Source organism: Echinops telfairi, unplaced genomic scaffold, assembly GCF_000313985.2.
Source record: "Echinops telfairi isolate 266 unplaced genomic scaffold, ASM31398v2 ScPeMD7_31;HRSCAF=116, whole genome shotgun sequence".
NCBI lineage: Eukaryota > Metazoa > Chordata > Mammalia > Afrosoricida > Tenrecidae > Echinops > Echinops telfairi.
In genome coordinates, this window is record NW_022103928.1 from 24383747 (window position 1) to 24406265 (window position 22519).

Sequence of the window (22519 nt, forward strand, 5' to 3'; positions counted from 1 at the left end):
AATTTATAAATTATCAAGGGTTCATGGGGCGGGGAGCAGGGAGGGAAGGGAAAAATGACCTAATGCCAGGGGCTTAAGTGGAGAGGAAATGTTTTGAGAATGACGAGGGCAATGAATGTACAAATGTGCTTTACACAGTTGATGAATGTATGGATTGTGATAAGAGTTGTATAAGCCCCTAATAAAATGATTTTTTAAAAATCCTGTCCCAATGGGATTTATATTCTGAGGGAGGGATCCAGGCAAGAGGCAGACACAGCACCAATGACCGCAGGAGCTGATTAAAGATGTCAGTGTTGCCCCGTGGAGGGTCTATTCCCTAGATCTGGGGTGGAGCCCAAGAACTGGTATCAATAATTACAAAAGACAGCCACATGGTCAGCTAGGTTGGGAGCCAGTGCTCCCAATAACCATGATGGTACAAAGATAAAAAGGAAGGGAACACCCTTGTTGAACACCAGCAGGTCCTAGGTAATTTAAATATATAAACCTGCAACAGCCCTTTGTATAAGTACCATTTAAACGAAACTAAATCTCGGGGGAAATAAGAAAACTATGAAGGTCACACAGCTCGTTAAGTGTTGGAGGTCATCCTGACTTTACCAGATTGTGTGCGGTTGCTTCCTGGCTGAGTTGAGGAAAGCTTCGCGGTGGAAGTACATGTGAAGCATTGCTGCTGTTTTCAGGAGCCATCAAGGTGGCTCTGACATAACTCGACCACAGTGACAACAGGAGGAAGCACTGCCAGCGGTGCCATCCTCACAGTTGTTTTGTGTTTAAAGCACGTTGTTGCGGCCACTGTGTCCATCCTTCTTGTTGAGGACCTTCCTCTTTTTCTCTGTCCCTCTACTTTACTGAGCACGATGTCCTTTTCCAGAGACTGCTCTCTCCTAGTAACATGTCCAAAGCATGGGAGACAAAGGAAGTAGGCATACGGAGTACAGTTTAAGGAAGAGAATTATGACAAAGTTGTGGAAGAGTGATAAGGAGCTCATTTAGTAAGAGTGCTCGGAAATAAGAGCGGGAAGGAAGACTAGAGCAAGATTGTGAAAAGCATCTTTTCCCTTGCTAAAGAGTGTGCATGAGCCAACAACACAAACCAGCACCACAGCGTAGAGTAAGAAAGCAAAATGTCAGCAAGCAGCACGGGGCCCTAGCTTACCTCCTCTGGCTTTCCTGCTGCAATGAGGCCGGGCTCCACCATGCCTCCATGCTACACCCTTCTTTAAGTATCCTGACACCAGGGGGTTCCTCCCACACCACTCTACGGCTAGCTAGGTTTGATAATTTACTGCAACGGCCGCACAGAACTTACAGACAATATAACTATGGGGCTTATTAGTGAAGTTAATAGGTTACCACAAGTCAGGACCAGTAAGCAGGAAGGACGGCGTCAGTGGTCCACAGCAACAGCACTCCTCAGCCCGCAGCAGCCACTCCAGGCCTCAGTCTCAGCCACGTGGTCCCTGACGGCGTCTCCGCCGCCTGTCATTCTTCACTGGTCCATGGTCTCCTCCATCTTGTCCCTTAGTCTCTGTGCCTCTGGTCTAAACCACGTCCCTGTCAGACAGAGATCTGGAAAGTGCTCTTCTGATGGTCCTGGGCTTGCTTTCTCTGCTCCTGCTTCAAAGATGACTCATCCTTATAGCCAGGGGGATGGTAGCCCCCCCGCTTCCAGCTCAATCATTTGGTGGGAGTTACAGAAACATGGGTGGAAGAAACTTCATTCCACCACAAAAGTACATACCCCGAGGATGGTGGGTCAGTCATACCAGCTTCAGTTACAGGAAGCGGTATCTCACCGCCTGTCCACTAGGCTTATTCATAAACAGGATCCTGAAACATCTAATTTAGAAATTAGGTGGAAAATACTTATTATAAAGACACACATATTTAGGAAGAAAGTGGTTTTTATTTTATAGGAAAATATTTTTAACATTTAACACTTTTTAAGAATATTATTTAAACAGAGCTAGATAGATAGAGGTTGTTGCTTTCTTGCCCGAAGTTTCACCTACCTATTCGATGTTTCACTACAGAATTAACCTAGTATATTTCAGATGTTTTGATTTACATTTAACATTTCAAGCACACATCTGTTGAGAAAAGCATGGCGCGCTTGCATCTTCATACTGTGGAAATGATTTCTTTGACTGTATCTCCTGCCGCAATAGCTGGACAGCTTTTCACGGGTTTTGGAGGGTGTGTTTGGGGTGGCCTAACCTAAGATACATGTATGTAGTATACTTGTGGGGGTCTCACACAGACGGTGACCCTCCTCTAGAGGAGCAATAAAGATGTATGAAGAAACCCAGGTGACCGTCCATCACAACATACATACATATGCCGTACGGATGAAGATGCCATGGGCAGGTTGTATGAAGATGCCATGGGCAGGTTAAAAATTACCTCCAAATGGAAAAGTCACCAACTAAGGAACTCTGTATTGGGCTTTGTTCACATCACGATGCTAATTACTTTCCTGTACTTAGAATCTCAAGCATATGCCGATTAGTCTACAGAATTAACATTTGAAGATTGAAATTGGAAGTATCTGTGAACAATACCAAAGTATTATTAGCAAATAATTTGATAAAATGATAATATTATACATTTTAATAAGGTTTAATATTATTGTAGTTTGTCTAACTTTGAAAGTATAATTAAGGCATAAAATTAATACTCTTTAGAGTCAGTGTTATTTTAGATCATATATCCTTTTATGCAGAGATACTTAAGAATAGAATCTTATAATAAAAAAGATCATCTATTCTGCTCAGAACTTTTAATTATTGTATAATTTTGATTATTTAAAGGAATGGGAGAAATTGCTGTTTGGAGTTTGTTTTTTTCACGCTCTTGTGCAAGAGAGAAAGAAATTTGGACCTCTTGGTTGGAATATTCCATATGGATTTAATGAATCAGATTTACGCATCAGTATCCGACAACTTCAGGTAAGATGAGAAAGGGACTAATTGAAATATTCCCCAGACCCTATGCAAGTCTGTTTGCCTAGGACAGGTTAGTCAATTCTCCTGACAGCACTAACGGGTGGGTGTATTGCGATAGCATTTCTAACGCTCCACCTGGATTCTGTCTGTTGCTGCAGTTAATGGGAACCCTAGTTCAACCTGGCTTAAGCCATAATAAAACAATCTTTTACATTAAAAAGAGATGCAGATAAAGGTTCTAGGACTTTCATCAAGGACCCTGATCCTTTCCATTCTTTTGCAGCAGCATCCTCAGTGTTAGCTTTATATAATTCTTTTATCCTCAGTTCTCCTCTTCCTCTCGGTCAGCGCTACAATGTCGCTCTGTCAGTTAACAGAACTAATTTCAGCATAAAAAGAATTGATTGAGAGACTTTGGGGCAGCTCACAGAATCGAGACAGCTGGAGAACCAGACTCAAAGGCAAGGTCTCCAAAGTTTTATCGAGACCTACACCAAGTCTAGTAAGAACAGCCCTACTACCTTACCTGAATGTGAAACTCTGAAACTTAACATAGCGACCACACACTCTCTGGACTTCCGGTGGCCTTCTGATACCATAGCCACACATATGGTTTTCGTTGTTGTTTCTGTTCCTTTGCACCCTAATCCCTGGTTCAAAATCTAGGATGGATGTGTCTAAGCAGCCACGGCCATGTCACAGGCCTAGGCTTGAGGTGTAGGGGAGGCCCCGAAAGTGCCTGGCTGGCTCTTCCAGCTTCTGTAGACTCCTAGTGGGAGGCATTTGGGTAATGAGCAGCTCTCTTCCTCCTCCCCGCAAACAGAATGGATGTCTGTGGAGTGCAGTTCTACTCTGCACACATGAGGTGCAGTCAACTCAGTGGCAACTTAACAACAACAACAACGCACAAATCCATGTCAACTACTAACTGCATGACTTACATGAATGCTAATCCTCTCAGCAACCTTGTCAGGTTGGTTTTATCCCTAATTTTTTGAAAATCAAAGAGTAGAAGTGAACTTGTCCTTGACCTAGGAGTTGAATATGGATCTTTTGGATTCTAACACTTTTTTTCCAATTACTTCTGTCCTATTTTATCAGCTGTATTAATCCGACTTGATAGCCACAGAAGCTTGCCTCTGTTCTTTGCTGGGATGAAGAGCCTTTGTGACACAGGGTCTCGTTAAAGGAAAAGAGAAGTGTTGATAAAGCCCAATTAGGTGCTATTTCAGTCAAGGGGATTTTATAAGGCTGTAAATACAAGGAGGCTTCAAAAAGTTGGTGGTAAAATGAAATTAAAAGGTAATGAAATATTTTCCACCAACTTTTTGTAGCCCCTGCGTGTAATCATTTTTTTGATTCCAAACTTTAAGACTACTTGGGCAGCGGTTCTCAACCTGTGGGTTGCAACCCTTTGGGCCAGGGGTCCTCAAACTACGGCCCTCGGGCCACATGCTGCCCGCTGAGGACATTTATCTGGCCTGCCAGGTGTTTTTGCCCCATTCGTTTAGTTACTTCAAAATAAGATATGTGTAGTGCGCATAGGAATTTGTTCATAGTTTATTTTAAGCTATACTATGGCCCTTCAATGGGTCTGAGGGACAGTGAACTGGCCCCCCTGTTTAAAAAGTTTGAGGACCCTTGCTTTTGGGGGTCAAAAGACCCTTTCACAGAGGTCACCTGATTCATAACAGTAGCAAAATGACAGTGATCAAGTAGTAATGAAAATAGTTTTATGTTTGGGGGTCACCACAACATGAGGAACTGAATTAAAGGGTCACGACATTAGGAAGGTTGAGAACCACTGGGTTAAGTGGTAACTAACAACAATAATATCAAACTTTAAAAGCATCAAATGATTATTATAGAAATTTTGACATTTTAGCAACTCTGTTAAAAGACAGGTCAGAAACTTTAGCTGAGGCAAATCAGGCCATTTGAAATCCTTATAAAAATATTGAAATTGGTGCTTATGGAATTGTAATCAGACAATGAAGCTACATGAATCATAGCATTGGTCTTTGACACCAACTCTGTTGGGCAGCCAAAGCTTGGCGAACATTTGCTGAAACTCTCATACTACATATAACCAGTCAACTGAAAATGCTGCATCTTCATGCTGAGCACCAACCTGCAGCCTCCAGTTTCACCAACCTACATTGGCCCACCTTGGGGTCTGCAGGTATGAGTTGGGCCTATCTTTCACATTTTCTGGATTTGAGAAGTGGGGTTTGGTATTTAAACTATCTTTGCCTGGACATTCCAGCAAGGCCTCTCTCTCCAAAGGGACAGCTCAGCAAACTGACTTCTAAGAGGATGAAAACCAGGGGATGAGTTGTCAGTCTCCATTTCTTGGGGTCCTTGAGTTTGGGGAAGGGAGGGAGGGAGAAACTGTCCTCTTTTCTCTTGTCTCTGAGAACATAGGAGGCCCCAAGAATTGGGTCTTCTTTTAACTTGACTCTGGACAACTTAGAAACCTTTTGTCGTTGTGTTAGGCAGGGTTATCTAGAGAAACAAAACCAGGGCACTTACGATTTTATATAAATATATATGGATAGATTTATACAGCGAGAAGGAATATAACAGCTAATTAGTCCACAAAGCAAAGGGCTCAGGAGCTTAACAATAGGATATCAAACTCAAGCAATGCAAGGCGAAAGGATCCACCAGCCTCAAGCTCAAGCAATGTACGCACCAGTAGCATGGCTAAACAGATCTCGAAGGAGCCTCAAGCTCTAGCAACCCAATCCATGGGTTGGCTTGGCCCACAGGTAGTGTAGCACACAGGTTGAGGCAGAGAACTATTTAAAGCAGCAGCATGCTGGTCCAATCACCAGAGAGCAAGAGAGATGGGGGTGGGCCTTACAGAGCCATTTATCTCTTTCCCCTCCAATCAAACTGAAACCTGATTAATCCCACATGTTCCTATTGGCCAGGTTGGCACAATAATCCTAACTATCACATGCCTCAACTAGGCATCATTTTTGGAGCCCTGGTGGCCCAATAGTTATGTGTTGGGCTGCTAATCTCCAGGTTAGTTGTTTGAAACCACCAGCAGCACCAAAGAAGAACGATGAGGCTGCCTACTCCCACAAGGAGCTGCAGTCTCAGAATCCCACAGGGGGAGTTCTTCCCTACTTAAAGAGCTGCTATGATGCAGGATTGACTCACCAGTAGTGAGTACATAATTTCTGCTACAACTCCTGCACTATGAGGTAAACATTAGTGGAAGTTAACATCATCCCAATTCATATGCTATCAAGAATTCCTTTACATGGGCAAAGATATGGGACCTGGAACTTAAAGAGATAAATTCAAGTCATGGCCTTGCCACTTCATTTTCTGGGTAAAACGTTATTTTACATTCCCGAGCACAGAGTTAAAGGAAAATTAGGCCATGTAAAAGCTATACAAATGGTAGTTTTTATTGCTGTAGTTTATTTACTAATAAGGCAACTAGAAAAGGTCTGTGCTGTCTGAGTGAAACTGTGTTATAGTGTGTGCATCAGGCTTTGGCACTGTACTTTGCAATAGCTTTGTTTTTATCATTAAACCAGGGCTTCCTAGCCCCCTACATGTCAGTAGCACCCTCTTTCTCCTTCAGCTATGACCATCTAAATGTAATCTGCACATGGGTAAGTACCTATATTAGACAAAATGTTCTTGTTAAGAACCACAGCCTTAAGCCAAGGTTTATTCGCGGTCATATGAAAATGACAGTGATTTTCATGTCACCATTTTTATTCAATTTTTTTTTCCTTATTACAGAAGCAATATATATTTATTCTCCCCATCCCCTGTAAAAAAATCAGGAGCTACAGATAACCAAGTAATTAAAATCACCAACAATCCCAGCCACTCAAAGCCAACCAATAATGATAATCCTTTCAACGGCTCTTCGTGCTTAGTGTGGTTCATTGCTGTCCAGTTGGTTCTGATTTAGGGTCGCTCCATGTGTTAAAAAGTAGGAGGATTTCACAAGGTTTTGCATGGTTGATTTTTCAGAAATAGATCACCACGTCTTAAAAAGGCATGTCAGGGTAGACTAAACTAAAAAAACAAACTCATTGCCATGAGTCTGTTCCAACCCTGTAGGACAGGGTAGAACTGCTGCCCTGAGTTTCTGAGACTGTAATTATTTAAGGGAATAGAAAATCCCATATTTCTCCCAAAGAGCAGCTAATGGTCCTGAACTTCAGACCTTGTGGATCACAGCCCAATATGTATTAGAACGTTCAAACTCTTGGTTAGTAGCTGAGTAATTTAACCATTTGTACCACCAAGGGAATGTGTATATTATAGATTCCCAAATCTATTTAGCCTACAAATTCTGAAATTTTTATTTTCAGAAAAAAGATTACTCAGTGTTCCTGCCCCACCCCCTGCAATTAAAAAACAAAACAAAACACTACAGCCCATAATCCAGAATAAACTGTGGGTATCTGGTTTTTTTTTAACTAAAATATGCATTTATTTGATATAGACTTGTCAAAATATTACATAGATAGTATCTTTAAAAAGCAAAAAGGCTATAACCATGTGGCAACAAATTGGAAGTTAAAACTGACTTTTTAATATTTTAACTCTTTGTTTATTCTAATCAACATTAGAAACTCTGAGTTTTACTTCTTTTTTTGTTGTTTACTTTTTTTTACACTTGTAATATTTATTTATTCATTTCACAAAACCCAATATATTTTTTATTAAATAATCATTTTATTAGGGGCTCATACAACTCATCACAATCCATACATACATCATTTGTGTCCAGCACTTAGTACATAAGTTGACTTCATCATTCTCACAACACCTGCTTTCCACTTGAACCCTTCATGTCAGCTCATTTTCCCCCCTCTCCCCTCCCCCTGAACCCTTGATAATTTATAAATTATTATTATTTTATCATATCTTACCCCATCCAACGTCCCTCACCCACTTCTCCACTGTCCGTCCCCCAGGGAGGAGGCCATATGTATATTTTGTCATCTGTTCCCCCTTTCTCCCTCACCTTCCCTCTACCGTCCCGCTATCGCCACTCTCTCCACTGGTCCTGGGGGGTTCATCTGTCCTGGGTTCACTGTATTTCCAGTTCCTATCTGTGCCAGTGCACCTCCTCCAGTCCAGCCGGATATGTAAGGTAGAATTGGGATCATGGTAGTGGGGGGGAGGAAGCATTTAAGAACTAGAGGGAAATTGTATATTTCATCATTACTACACTGCACTCTGATTTGCTCCTCTCCTCCCTGCAGCCCCTCTGCAAGGGGATGTCCAATTTCCCCCGGATGGGCCCTGGGTCCCCACTCTGCACTCCCCCTCATTCACAATGTTATGATTTTTTGGGGGGGGGTCTTTGATGCCTGATACCTGACCCCTTCGCTGCCTTGTCATCTTACAGGTTGGTGTGCTTCTTCCATGTGGGCTTTGTTGTTTCTCAGTTAGATGGCCCCTTGTTTATCTTCCAGCCTGTGGGACCCCAGAATCTGTGTAATTTGACAGCTTGGCACCATCTGTTTTTGTAACCCCTCTGGATCATTCCAGTTCCCCCCTAGGGGGCGATATTGCCACTTTGAGAAACACTCAATACACACACACACATATGAATATTTAATACCATCTTAAAATGAAAATGAAGCAAAAAATTAATGTTTTACATATTCTCATTTCTGTTTTTCCTTTTTTTTTTTAGTTATTCATAAATGAGTATGACACAATTCCATTTGAAGCCATCTCTTACTTGACGGGGGAGTGTAACTACGGAGGAAGAGTGACAGATGATTGGGACAGACGTCTCTTGTTAACTATGCTGGCTGACTTTTATAATCCGCTTGTAATTGAAACCCCGTATTATAGGTTTTCCCCTAGTGGAAACTATTTTGCACCTTTGAAAGGCACTTATCAGGACTACATTGAATTTATTAAGGTAACTGATATCACTAAAAATAGAATTTGATTTAAGTGTGAATTTTCTAAATGCAAATAGTTAAACATTCACCTAAAAATATCTGGTTTAGACAAGTATTATGGTTCCATTTATCTTTGATTTCTAGCCTTATTGAATTGGAAATTTTTGATTCCTCTATTATTTGTTGCTTAGTTAGTTTTTACCCCTTCTTGTTTTTAACTTTTGATTGTGAATTAAATGAAGGTTTGCAGAGCAAATCAGTTTTCCATTCAGTAATGCATACACATTTTGTTTCATGGCATCAACTGCAATTCCCACCACGTAACATCCGTTAGCCCACTTCTGCCCTATAGCTCCCATTTCTGCTCCTCTTCCTTTCCTGAGCTGTTCTTTGCCCTTGGGTGAAAGCTACCCTGCCCCAACAGTGTTATTGGCTTATAAGTCCTGTCTCATACAACTCAGTAGTTCAGTTCACATCAAGAAGAGTTGTACAATCATCGCCACAGTCAGTTTTAGAGTATCTCATATGGTTAATTGTTCTAAGGAGTTACCTGTCTCCTTAGAACAATTAAGTACCTTCATTGCTCTATTATAGTTCACTTTATCCTACTGCTGTCAAGTCCATTCCTAGTCAGAGAGACCCTGTAGGACACGGGAGAGCTGACACATTGGGTTTCTGAGGCTGGAAATCTTTCCAGTGACAGACAGTCTCATCTTTCTCCTCAGGAATGACGGGTGGGTTTGAATTGTTTACCTTGTGCTTAGCAGGCCAACACATAATCCACTATCCCACCAGGCCTCTTGTTCACCTCACAGATCTGTCTATTGTTGGGCTGAAAATTGAGCCTTTTCGTGAGTGCAGTTCTAGGCCTGAAGTGTGTCAAAGGGCAATTGTCTCAGGGATCCACCAGTCTCTCTGAAACCTGCAAGTGTGGTCTTTTTTATGATTTTGAATTTTTTTCTCAACTTTTTCTCCCTCTGGCTCACATGGTCCATTCGTTTTTTGGACTAATTATTTTTATGGGTCTTTGAATTTCTTCACTCTTGTTTGTTCTAGAATAGGAGAGACTCATAGCTGCTGCTAGTTGGCCAATCATGAATTTTCAGGGCTTCGCTCACTGCTGACCACATTTGGATGCAGAACATTTTCTTTGTGGACTGTGTTCTGTCATTCGACCTTGATTGCCCATCTCATCCCTGCCACCCCAAGTCTATGAGCCCCAGGTCCAGCACTGCATTCCCTCAAGGTGTTTGGTTATAGCTAAGTTTTCATAACTGTACCTCTTGTATGTTCTATGACATTCATAGACATATTTGCAGCATGTGTAAATACATGTAGGAATACCCTCCCTCAAACCCATGTACATCCTATTCATCCACTCACATCAGCTCAGCTTTTGTGTGTCTTTATGTTTCCACTGTAGTGATATCATTGTTATTGCAGAATTGTGCATATAATAATGTGATAGATAATTTTTAAGGTTTTAAAAATCATTCTATTAGGAGCTCTTACAGATATCATAACATTCCATAGTTCAGTCACATCAAGTAATATTGTACAAGTGTAACCACAGTTTTAGAACATTTTATTTCTTCTTGAATTCCTTGATATCAACGCCCCTTATCACCTCCCTCCCCTCCCCTCCACCCTTATTTATCTATATATTTATTTATTTATTTTTGCTGCATCTTACATCATCCAATATATCCATTCACGTACAATTCTGTTGTTTGCTCCCCTTGAGTGGAGTTATACAGTCATCAGTGCTATGAGCTCCACCTTCCCCGCTTCTCTCCTCTCACTTCCCGTTCCCTCAGGGAACCATTACTCCTGGTACTGTTTCTGAAGGGTTGTCTATCTTGGCTTATATGAATCAAACTATCTTAATTATACAAATGAACATATGCAAGTCTAACATGGTTAATGAAGTAAAACAAATAAAATCCATAATAGTAGGGGAGGAAATATTAAAGAACTAGAGGACAGTTAAGTGTTTCATCAGTGCCACACCACACCCTGGATTTAATCATCCCTCCCATCTGGTCCTTCTAGAGGAACTGTCCAATATCTTGCAGGTGGGTTTTGGGTCTCCACTACCTTCCCACCCCTTCACATCGATTTGGTTGCTTGTTTTTGAACTTCTGATACTATTCCTGTCTACACCTCACGATCACACAAGCTGGTGTGCTTCTATGTAGATGGCTGCTTGTTTGACTTCAAGCCTGTAAGACCCCAAACATTATATCTTTTAATAGCTGGGCACCATCAGTTTTCTTTGTCACATTTGCTTATGCACCCATTTTGTCTTCAGCTATTGTGTCAGGAAGGTATCATACAATGCCACATTATTAGAATAAATTGTACTTGTACTGAAGTAAGATTTAAGTAGAGGCCCAAAGTCCATCTGCTTCCTTATTGAATTTGCCTTTTATTACACAAATATGCTTACAATCAAATATTTATATTTGCATATATTTACATATATCTTTTTTTTTCTTCTTTCCTCTTTTTCTTAACTCCTGCCCAATTAGTGCGATAGATAATTTTATGTCAACTTGAAGAGATATAAAAATGTAAGGGTGGAGTCTAGCCTGTCAATCAGGTCACAGCCTGATGGTGCCTTCTTGTGGACATGACCTTCTCATAAGGAGGGCATGGGGAACCACCTCCTCTTTCTGTCATTTCCGTTCCTGCTTGCTAACCCTAAGGGCTGCCAGAACCCTGTCATGTTTCCATCCACCTTAGATCCACGTGACTTTGCCCCGACCAGCCTATGATCTTTCTGCATTCCGCATCATTGCTTATGGCTGTATGAGTCTAAAGAGGGACTTGTCTTTCTTACACACACATGAGTATCACTGGGTTTCTTTCTCTAGTCAACCCAGTCTAACACAAATAGTATTGACTCTGCTGCCTTTCACTCTTGCATGGTCCCAGTGTCTCCCTTTGCCTTGATCATTGTTTGCTGATCTCCCCGTTACTGCATATTGCTTTGCCCTTCATCTACATTAATATGTGTCTGCTCTCTAGAAGGTTAATGTCCACAGCAAAAATGTTGCCGGGGGCCAACTGTGGAAAAGATCACCAATTGCTCATATGTAAGTTCAGGTTGAAACTGAAGGAAATTAAAACAGGTCCACAAGAGCCAAAGTATAACTCTGAGTATATCCGACCTGAACTTGGGGAGCATCTCAAGATGACCTGTGGGAGGACATCAAGAATATCATACATGAAGAAAGCAAAAAGTCATTAATAAGACAGGAACGAAAAGATCAAAATGAATGTGGGAAGAAGCCGAAGCTGCTTTTAAAAAAAAATCATTTTATTGGGGGCTCATCACAATCTGTGCATACATTAATTGTGTAAAGCAAATTTGTACATTTGTTACCCTCATCATTCTCAAAACATTTGCTCTCCACTTAAGCCCTTGGCATCAGCTCCTCAGTCCACCCCCCCTCCTCGCTTCCCCCTCCTCAAGAACCCTTGATAATTTATAAATTATTATTTTGTCATATCTTACACTGTCTGATGTCTCCCTTCACCCACTTTTCTGTTGTCCATCCCCCAGGGAGGAGGTTATATGTAGATCCCTGTAATTGGTTCCCCCTTTCCGTCCCACCCTCCCGGTATGGAGGCTGAAGCTTCTTTTAAGAGTAGCTAAAGAGCATGGGGAAAATGATGAAATCAAAAAGCTAAATAGAAAATATCAAAGGGCAGCTTGAGAAAGATAAAATCAAATATTACAGTGAAACGTGATAAGACCTAGAGTTAGAAAACCAAAAAGGAAGAACACGTTTGGTATCTCTTAAACTGAAAGAACACAAGGAAAAAATCAAGCCTCCAGTTACAATATTGAAAGATTCTATAGGCAAAATATTGCATGATAGCAGAAAGCATCAAAAGAAAATGGAAAGAATATACAGAGTCACTCTACCAACAAGAACTAGTCAACATTCCACCATTTCAGGAGATAGCATGTGAGCAAGAACCAGTGGTATGGACGATAGAAGTCCAAACTGCCGGGGAGGAGACAAGCCAGTGAGAGTGCCATACAGCACTGATGAAACATACAACTCTCCTCTAGTTCTTTAATGCTTCCTCCCCCCCTATCATGGTCCCAGTTCTACCTTACAAATCTGGCTGAACCAGAGGATGTACACTGGTACAGATAAGAGCTGGAAACACAGGGAATCCAGGACAGATAAGCCCCTCAGGGCTATTAATGAGAGTAGCGATACCAGGCAGGGAAGAAGAAGGTGGGGGAGAAAAGGGGAACTGATGACAAGGATCTACCCCCCTCCCTGGGGACGGACAACAAAAAAGTGGGTGAAAGGAGATATCGGACAGTGTAAGACATGAAAAAATCATGTATAAATTATTAAGGGTTCAGGAGGGAGGGAGTGTGGGGGAGAGGGGGAAAATGAGCTGATACCAAGGGCTCAAGTAGAAAGAAAATGTTTTGAGAATGATGATGGAACAAAAGTACAAATGTGCTTGACACAATCGATGTATGTATGGATTGTGATAAGAGTTGTAAATAAAATGATTTTTTTTAAAAACAAGGCCAAACTGCACCACAGGCATTAGCCAAAACAAGGCTTCCGGAATTGATGGGAAACCAATGGAAAAATTTCAACAAGCTGATGAAGCACTGGAAACACTCACTCATCTGTGCCAAGAAATTTGGAAGACTCGGCCAACTGACTGAAAGAGATCCATATTTGTGCACATTCCAAGAAAGGTGATCCAACGGAATCCTCAAATTATAGAACAAAATCATTAATATCATAAACAAGTTACTTTTTGCTGAAGATCATCCAGCAATGATTGCAGCAGTACATTGATAGGGAGCTGACAGAAATTCACCCCAGATTCAGAAGAGGATATGGAACAAGGAATATATCATTGTTGATATCAAAAGGATCTTGGCTGAAAGCAGAGGACACCAGGATGTTTACTTGTGTTTTATTGACTTTACAAAGGCATCCAATGGTTTAGACTTTAGCAAACTATGGATACTCTTGAGAAGAATGGGAATTCCAGAACACTTCATTGTGCTCATCATGTTGAACCTATACATGGATCAAGAGGTGGTTGTATGGACAGAACAAGGGAATACTGTGTGGTTTACAATCAAGAAAGGTGTGACTCAAGGTTGTATCATCTCACCATACTTATTCAATCTGCATACTGAGCAAATAAGCCGAGAGGCTGGATTATATGAAGAAGAGTGTGGCATCAGGATTGGGGGAAGACTTACTAACAACCTGCAGTACACAGATGGCGCAGCCTTGCTTGTTGGAAGTGAGGAGGACTTAAAGCACTTGCTGATGAAAATGAGGGACTGCAGCCCTCAGTATGGATTACAATTCAATATTTTAAAAACCCAAGTCCTCACAACTTGACCAATAGTAATAAATGGATAAATGAAAGGATTGAGGCTGTCAAGGACTTCATCTTATTTGGAGGTATAGTCAGTGCTCACTGGCAGCAGCAGTCAGAAGATCAACTAATGCATTACATTGGGTCCATCTGCACATGACCTCTTTAAAGTGTTTAAAGGAAATCATGTAACTTTAAGGATAAGGTGTGCCTGACCCAAGCCACAGTATCTCCAATTGCCTTATATGCATGTGAAAGTTAGACATTGAATAAGAAAGACTGAAGATTGCATGTGAATTATGGTGCTGGTGAAGAATTTTGGAAGTACAATGAACTGCCAAAAGAACAAACATCTGTCTTGGAAGAAGTACAGCAGAAGGCTCCTTAAAAGCAAGGGTGGTGAGACTTCTTCTCACATACTGTGGACTTATGAACAGGGGCGATTGGTCCCTGGAGAAGGACATGATGCTTGGTAAGGTAGAGGGGCATCGAAGAAGAGCAAGATCCTCCAGGAGATGAATTGCCACAGTGGCTGCAACAATGGGCCCAGACGTCAGAGCAACCAGGGCCAGGTGGCGTTTCGTCCTGTTGTACGTAGTCACTGAGTCAGACCTGACTTGATGGCACCTAACAACAACAACAACAGCCCTCTACTGAGTGATCCTTCCCCTCCCACCTCCGGCAACCTTCAAAATGTTTTTTTGTTTGCAAACTTTTTGACTCTTTATAATGGAGGTCTTACACAACATTTATCCTTTTGGGAGTAATTTCCCTGAACAGAATGCAATAATGGTCCAAGAGTGGTGTCTGATCTCCTCTGATTTCCCAAGGGGGCAAGGACAACCAAACCACGCATCTGCTCAAGGCCAATTCCTCTGAGGTGAAGGTCAGACATGTCTTTTTCTTCCTTCCCCAATTCTAACATCAACCGTACTTCCCACAGCACTTTACGTCTCTTCAGGTTTTGATAATTCATTGCAATGGCCACACAGAACTCTCAGACAATCGATACAATTGTGGGGTTTATTAGTAATGTCAACAGGTTGTAATTCAGGATGAGAAATGCTTAAGATACAGTTTTTTGATCAGGATATGTGAGAAACTAACACTGAAGGAAATATGACGAGGACCATATTCCCTAACTTATAACAGAGGGAATCTGGAAAGCTAGTATTCCATGGTAGGACAGCCTCCACTGTGGTCAGTTGGAGGTAAAGTCCAAGTACATCATCCTGCTTTAAATATCATTCCCACAGATTCTCTCCTAACAGCTATGCTGCCTTAAAGTGAGCACATGGTCGATTTTGTTTCCCTATAGAATCAGACTTCCTTTTGCTATCGCCTCCCGCTGTGTCACCCCCATTCCCCACCCCTTTGCAGGTATTGGGTTTCCTCACCTGTGAGCTCAGACACCTTGATGTAGTTACCACCCATCTTGTGACGCATGTAACTATTGAATATGCATGTCTAGGCTACCTATAAATGACCCAAGTAAGTAAAGGCTCACTCTCCTCCCACTTAGTTCCATGTGGACCATCCAGAAGGGCTGAGGTAGGTGAGCATGCTACCATAAAACGTGTCTGACTCCTTTATTTTACTCTCTCTCCTATCTTTCCTATTCTTTATGACTTTACTGTAATCTTGATAAAAGATCTCCGTACAATTGCGCCTACTGGCCCTCCGGTTGTTGGAGGCTGGTTTCCCCCGACAAGGCTGTGGTCTCATCCACGCCTGCAGGCAGGTCTTTCTTCTGACTCTTAGCCTCTCAACCACACGATTCCTTGGCTTCTACCTTGCTCTGAAGCGTTGCAAAGCTCTTTGAGCTCTGTCAATAAATGCCCAAAGGGCTCACCACTCCTTTATAAGCCTCAACCTGAAGGTACTTGACTTTAGCTCCATAAGTCAGCAAACTTACTTCCCTGGCAGCCCATTTGACAAGGGAACCGTGTGTCTGGAGCTCAGTTTTCGCTGTGTGGCCTGGGAAGTCTGATGCTGTCTCGTGCTCTTGATGCTGCTGTCCTGCTTCTCTGACATCTCAGCTCTTGGTCTCCGAGATCGAAGAGGATCAGTGTATGAGTATTGCAGAGGCCACTCCTGGCTCTTAATTCTTGATGGTAGTGAGATGCCCTATTCCTGCTTTTGAAGCCTGGTGGGATGGCAAAAATGACAACTCCCCATGTTAGAGTTCCAGACATCCTATTTGCATGTCCCCTCAGTCATGTTGTGGGAGCTGCAAAGGCTATGGCTAGAAGACCCAGATCAAGTAATTCACTGCACCACACATATGTCCTCCAGGTTCACCCATGTTAGGATTTCTTCATTCTGTTTTGTTTTATAATTTTTTCTGACTGTTCCTTTAACAGATTAATATTGAGATATTTGTCTTCAATCTCATTAATTATGTCTTCTGTTGACTCGTTTCTATTCTTTTGCCCTTTGAATATGTTCTACCTGTCTTATAACTCTTGATAGTAACTTCTCTCTAGCTGCTTTTATGTATGGTTTCTAATTTTTAATTAAGTTTATCAGTTTGTTCATGAGTTTTCCTCAGTTCTTCAAGAGTTTTGTCTGTGCTGTCCCTAAACTTTCAGTTCTTTGAAGATACTTAAATATCTCTTCTTTGAATTCCTTAGCACATAGTTCTAATGCCATTTCTTCCTCAGGAATGTCTCCTGGAAGAAATTGAAGAAATGGTTCTGTGTTTTGGTTACTTGTTTGAACCTCTGTTTTGTTTCTTCATGTGAACTGAGACCATCTGTTGTCTCTGGGGTGTTGTGTCACATTCATACTTAATTGGTGTGATTTGCCGAAGGTTTGTCTTTGTTTTGCTTTAGTTTGTCTTGATCTATCCAGGAGAGTAGGGGTGTGTGCTTACTTTGACCAGTGGCTTGGTGGTATGTAGACACCTATCCCTGGTCTACCAGTGGACATGACTGAGGAAGGGAGTGTGTGTACAGTTCTGTTTTCTCATAGAGAGTTGAGGGTGGGTTGGGCTGAGGTTAGTTGCTGTCTATCGTTGATCAAGTGGTGGCCTTTGCCCAGTAGGTGTGGCGGAAAGAGATTCAGGAGTGGCTGGGAAGTCTTGGCATGACTGCTGTCTTCTGACTAGTGTAACACCAGAAAAAAAAAAAAGAGAGAGAAAAAGAAAAAAGTGAAGGGGAAGAAAGTGGGAGTGGAGGGTCCGAGTCACCTGGTGGTGTTCCTGCCAGCTGATAGGGGGAGACTATGGGGATGGAGCGCCTCATTCTGGTCAACTCACTCCACTGGCCAAAGAGGCCACAGGGCTGGGCACTTGGTTCTGAAAGAAGTTCCTGCTAGCCCAGAGGGCAGCGGAGGCAGCATGCCTAGTCTGCCATTATAGGTTCCATTGGCCAGGGGTGTGGGGGGCAAGTGTGCCTCTTACTTAATATGGGGCTAGTTGTAACTGGGACCTGCTGCACCAGGACATGCTCCCAACCTCAGGCAAAGTAAGGGTTCTGAGGGGCCAGGGGGGCCATTGGCTGACAGATGGGTGGTGGTGGGGTTAGCTACCCCACTGATCACCAGAAGACTATGAAGAACAAGGGGGACAGTGTTGCTCTGTGGTTGTCAGCCACTGTGGACACTGGTGATATCCTGGGCAAGCAGAGATGACTAGCAGGTTACTGGTCAGGGCACTGCTTGCAAAAAGTCAAAATGGAAATGCTGTGTTCTGTCCATCTCTTTATACATGATTTTTTTTAAGTCAGTGTTCACTCCTTTAAGCTCAGCACTCCAGGATTATCACCTGCATCTTTCATTTAGTTTCTCTTGTTACAGAGAATCTAGGAAAATGGTCTGCCTACTCTCTTTACCCTCTTACTTTTTACACCCCCCACCCTTTTTTTTTTGGTCTGCCCCTGTCTACCTCATGAATTAATGTATCCATTGGCATGTATTGCTTGATTAACATTTTGTTTGTTTGTTTTGGTAGCAACTTCCCTCTGCTCAACACCCCGAGATATTTGGGTTGCATGAAAATGTTGATATCTCCAAAGATCTTCAGCAAACGAAAACCCTCTTTGAGTCCTTACTGCTCACCCAGGGAGGCTCCAAGCAGACCGGCGCCTCCGGAAGTGCTGACCATGTCCTGTTGGACATCACCAAGGGTATCCTCCATAAGGTAATGGGTGTTTAGCCTCGTGTAGGTTGCTTGTAATAGAATGCAAATCAAAATGGTGCCTGTATGACCATCTCAAAAGGCCCTTGAACAGCATTATGACTTAGAGCCAGATGCCTTGGCCCTGTAAATAAATAAATCCACCTCTGTAAATAAGTGTTAACACCGTGAAACTTGTAACAGCCGGAGCTAAAAGCCTGCGTTGTCTGATTCCAGGTCCCGTCAGTTTTCTGCCTTTGGCAGCCTATGGTCACCACTTTTATGACTTGCTCTGTGTAGTGGAAAATATTTGTGTTGTCATTCTCTGACAGATTTCTGCTTTTTACAGGTTCTGGTGTTTGTAGGTTTTATCATATTATCTTTGCAAGAGCCTTCTGTATAAGGTTCTTGCAAAGAGGTCACAATTTTAAGGGCTTTGTTTAATGCCTGGCAAGGTAGTAAGTTCTTAATAACTATAGTTGTGGATGATAGATCTAAAGTCAATGATGCATTATCATTTATGAACCAAAGACAATGGACCTATTTTTTAAAAAACTAAAAAATGAATCTGAACTTGATGGATCTAGGACAGAATCGCCTATAGTACTTAGGAAGGGAACACAGGGAACAAGATCGAAGCTGAGTTAATCACTATAGCTTTTTTGTTTTTCCTCTTCATAATACAACTCAGTGTGCTTAATCCTATTAAGTAAAGTGGAATGTTGCTATCTGCACAATTTTTCTATAAGCCTTAATTTCATTTAAGAACTAAAGGTACTTTCAGAGAATCATGGGCCTAGGCACAGATCTGTACAGCAGCCCTCCTAGGTAAGTACTAGAATCATCTCACCTGTCATATGAGAGAAACTGAGGCCCAGAGAGGCTGTTTCATACCTGGTAGAGCTGCTAACCAGAAAGTCTGCTCAGAGGTACCTTGGAAGAAAGGCCTGACAATGTACTTTTGAAAAATCAGCCCCTGAAAGCCCACTTCAGCTCTACTACACAGGACCCCCATGAGTCCAAACCAGCTCCAGGGCTGGGGGACTTTGAGGAACTCTTTGCATCGCCCAGGAACTAATGGGGACATTCCTTTCCCCTTTAAGAGTATGGATCCCACTTGCTAGTTACTTGATCATTACTTCCAAAGTCCTCTTCACACTGCTCCTCAAGAGTGTCTCAGGTGCCTTCCAGAAATCAGACACTCAAAGGCGCCTTCTCTGCCTTTGCTCTGGGACCCTGCTACATTTACAGACTCAGCTTCTTACTGATGAGGTAAACTAAACTATCTGTAGCTAGTTTGTAATTAACTGGAAATAAATATAAGACATTTATGAAACAGAAATCAGTTATATGGATGGAAAATAACACTCCTTTTTAAAAAAGAAATTATAGTTGACCCTTGAACAACATGAGCCCCACACAACTTTGGACTCTCTAAAACTTAACTGTTGATAATCTACTGTTAACTACTCATAGTCTACCAATTGCATAAGCCCCTATTTTGTATGATTCATGTGTTATATACTGCACCAACACAAAAGCTGCCTTTTCAATAAGAGATTGAAAAGATTTCACATAAAGTGCAAGGTGTCCACACCTGCTCCGCTAGCTGTTTCTTTTTTAAAGTGGTCCTTACATGGAACCTGTGTGCCCTGAAATGGACAGCTGTAATGTAGGCTGTCATCGATGGTGCACATCACATCACACATGGTGCAGCACTTTGTTGTGAGGTCATGACGTCACCGGTGGGGAGCATGTTCAGCACCACTAATGGCACTTGGTGTAGGTTCCACAGTGTGTTAGCCAAGGTGGGCCGTACTTCCGTAAACACGAAGAGCAATATGCCAGGAGTGCGGGCGATTGCTTTTTTCTGTAATACACAATGTAATGGAGAGATGAACTGCTCAAGTTGAGATGATTAGTGCCACGTGATGGTGTGTTCGGGTTGTTGTTTTAATCGATCTGTAAGTGGGCGCACACTTCAAATCTGTGTTTTGCAAAGGCCCACTGTATATCACTTTTCAGAAATGTCTGTCTTCTACAAAATGACGTATCCTGTATGAACAGGAGCACTGGAGTCAGAGACCTGTGATTCCAAGAGACGGCTGTGGGGCTGGGTGCATGTGGGTCTGCTACTTAACTTCTCTGTACTTGTGCATACTGGAGATCAGCATGCTAAGAGTGCTGGCTATGCTAAACAGGACAATGCATGGAAAACAGTGAGCATGGTGCCTGGTCTGCGTGGTGCTTACAATACGTTCTGACGTATGACGACCCAACCTGGGCCAAGTAGATCTGCCCCCTGGGGGTTCAAGGCTGTGACGTTTGGACACAGATGACAAGGCCTGTCTTCCCAGTTCCTCCGGTGAATGTTCCCACTGCCCACCCTATGTGGCCCCTAGGCCCATGGTCACTTCCCGGTATTAGTTAGTACTGATAGTATCCCTGAACAAAAATAATAACCCATCCTGAGAGTAATTTTTGATCTTCAAATTCAATTTTTAGCTCCCCTCTGATTTTGACATTGAAGCTGCACTGTCTAAGTACCCGGTGAGATATGAAGAAAGCATGAATACGGTGTTAGTGCAAGAAATGGAACGGTTTAACAAGTAAGACTCTATCTCCAGTGATTCAGAAAGCAGCCAACCAAAGTCAGTATAGAGATCGAGTAGCATTAAATTAGATTTTAAAAGAAAAAATGATCAAATCCTATCATTTTATTTTATATTTTAAGTTCCAGAACCTTCTACCCGAGAAGAGAAAGTTTAAAAAAAATTTTAAGCCTTTTATTTTTTAATTAGATAACAGTTACAGGGCAGATCATGAGATGTCCATTCAATATTCAGACACATTTTGTTTCAACTCATCCATTGCAATCCTTTCGATGTATGCTCACATACCCTACTTCCTCCCTGTGTATCCCGTGTCCATTGCCCCTCTTTTCCTAACTCTCTACTCTGTGTCTGAGGTTAATACTACCCTTTTGATTATTCCAGCACAGGGGTGAGTTCAGATGGGGAACTACAGGCCATAGTCTCATAAGTGCCACCTATTGCTTTCCGACCAGTAAGCATGGTCTCTTCTGTGATACTTGAGTTTGGGTCCCATATTTCTCCCACTCTATCCAGAACCTCCTAATGCGATCCTTTGCAGAGCAGTCGGCCATGGGAGCCAGGCACCATCTAGTTCTAAGAGAAGGGAATTTTCTAAAGCAGAAATGACAATGAAAAAGATACCTGCTTTTATTACTTAAAATATCAGTAATTCTCATCTATTTTCTTCTATTCTTTACAGGAACTAAAGCTAGTCTAGACATTAGGTAGGATGTATAGTTATATTTTTCATTTTTCCCTGCTCTCTCTGACAGACCCACATGTCCCTTTTTTATCTGAATCCAATCTAGGTTGAGTAAGTACCTAATAGAGCAAAAGTTATTTACATTGGATTTTAATAAATTCTCTGCAACTCAATAATGGTTTAAGGAACAGAAAAGTATTTTGGTTATGAATTTTCAAAAGTGTTTCCAAATTTATTTTAGTTTCCAGACTTGCTGATATTTTAAAATAAAACATATTAGAACACTATGCCATAATTAATTCAGTACTTTTTATATAAAGAAATATATGTTTATATATGGTAGCATGCTATCTCTCATTTGCTTAAGCCTAAAACCCTTGCTGCAAGTATATTTATGTTGTTCTTATCAGTTTGGGCAGAAGATGGAAGCCTAAGTATTTGCAAGTGTATACGTGAAAATGTAGTTTGTCTTACTGCAGCATATCCCAAGATTCAGTCCCTGCATCAGCCCTTGATACTTTGTTCATAGTTCCCTAATATTACTTACTTGTCAATATTCCTTAAATGCTTCTCTATCAGGTAGACATTATCACCAAGAATCAGCAAGTGTGAAGTGCTAGTCATATTCTTTTTTTGTTTCTGTTTTTGAAATATGTATGTAATGTTCCAAATGGAAAGCGTTCACACATGTAGCATCTAAAATGACCCCACTTATCACAAAGTGGGAGGTGACCCCACTTGGGGAAATATTCCCATCGAGCTTTGAATGAGAGTCTAGCCGTTCTAGAAAGGTGCAGAGTGGTATTTACTATCACGCACATGCGCTCTCTCTTTTCTAGTTACTTGATCATTACTTCCAAAGTCCTCTT

At 41.8% G+C, this 22519-nt stretch overlaps 1 protein-coding gene across 1 annotated transcript in view; it reads left to right on the forward strand.

Moving 5' to 3' along the window:
• DNAH12 (dynein axonemal heavy chain 12) overlaps positions 1-22519 on the forward strand; it is a 197129-nt gene that overhangs the window by 167042 nt on the left and 7568 nt on the right. The window contains exons 66-70 of the mRNA XM_045290129.1: positions 2817-2954; positions 8638-8871; positions 18189-18377; positions 20859-20962; positions 21350-21356. Coding sequence (XP_045146064.1) covers positions 2817-2954; positions 8638-8871; positions 18189-18377; positions 20859-20962; positions 21350-21356 — 672 coding nt within the window. The remainder of the gene's footprint in view (positions 1-2816; positions 2955-8637; positions 8872-18188; positions 18378-20858; positions 20963-21349; positions 21357-22519) is intronic.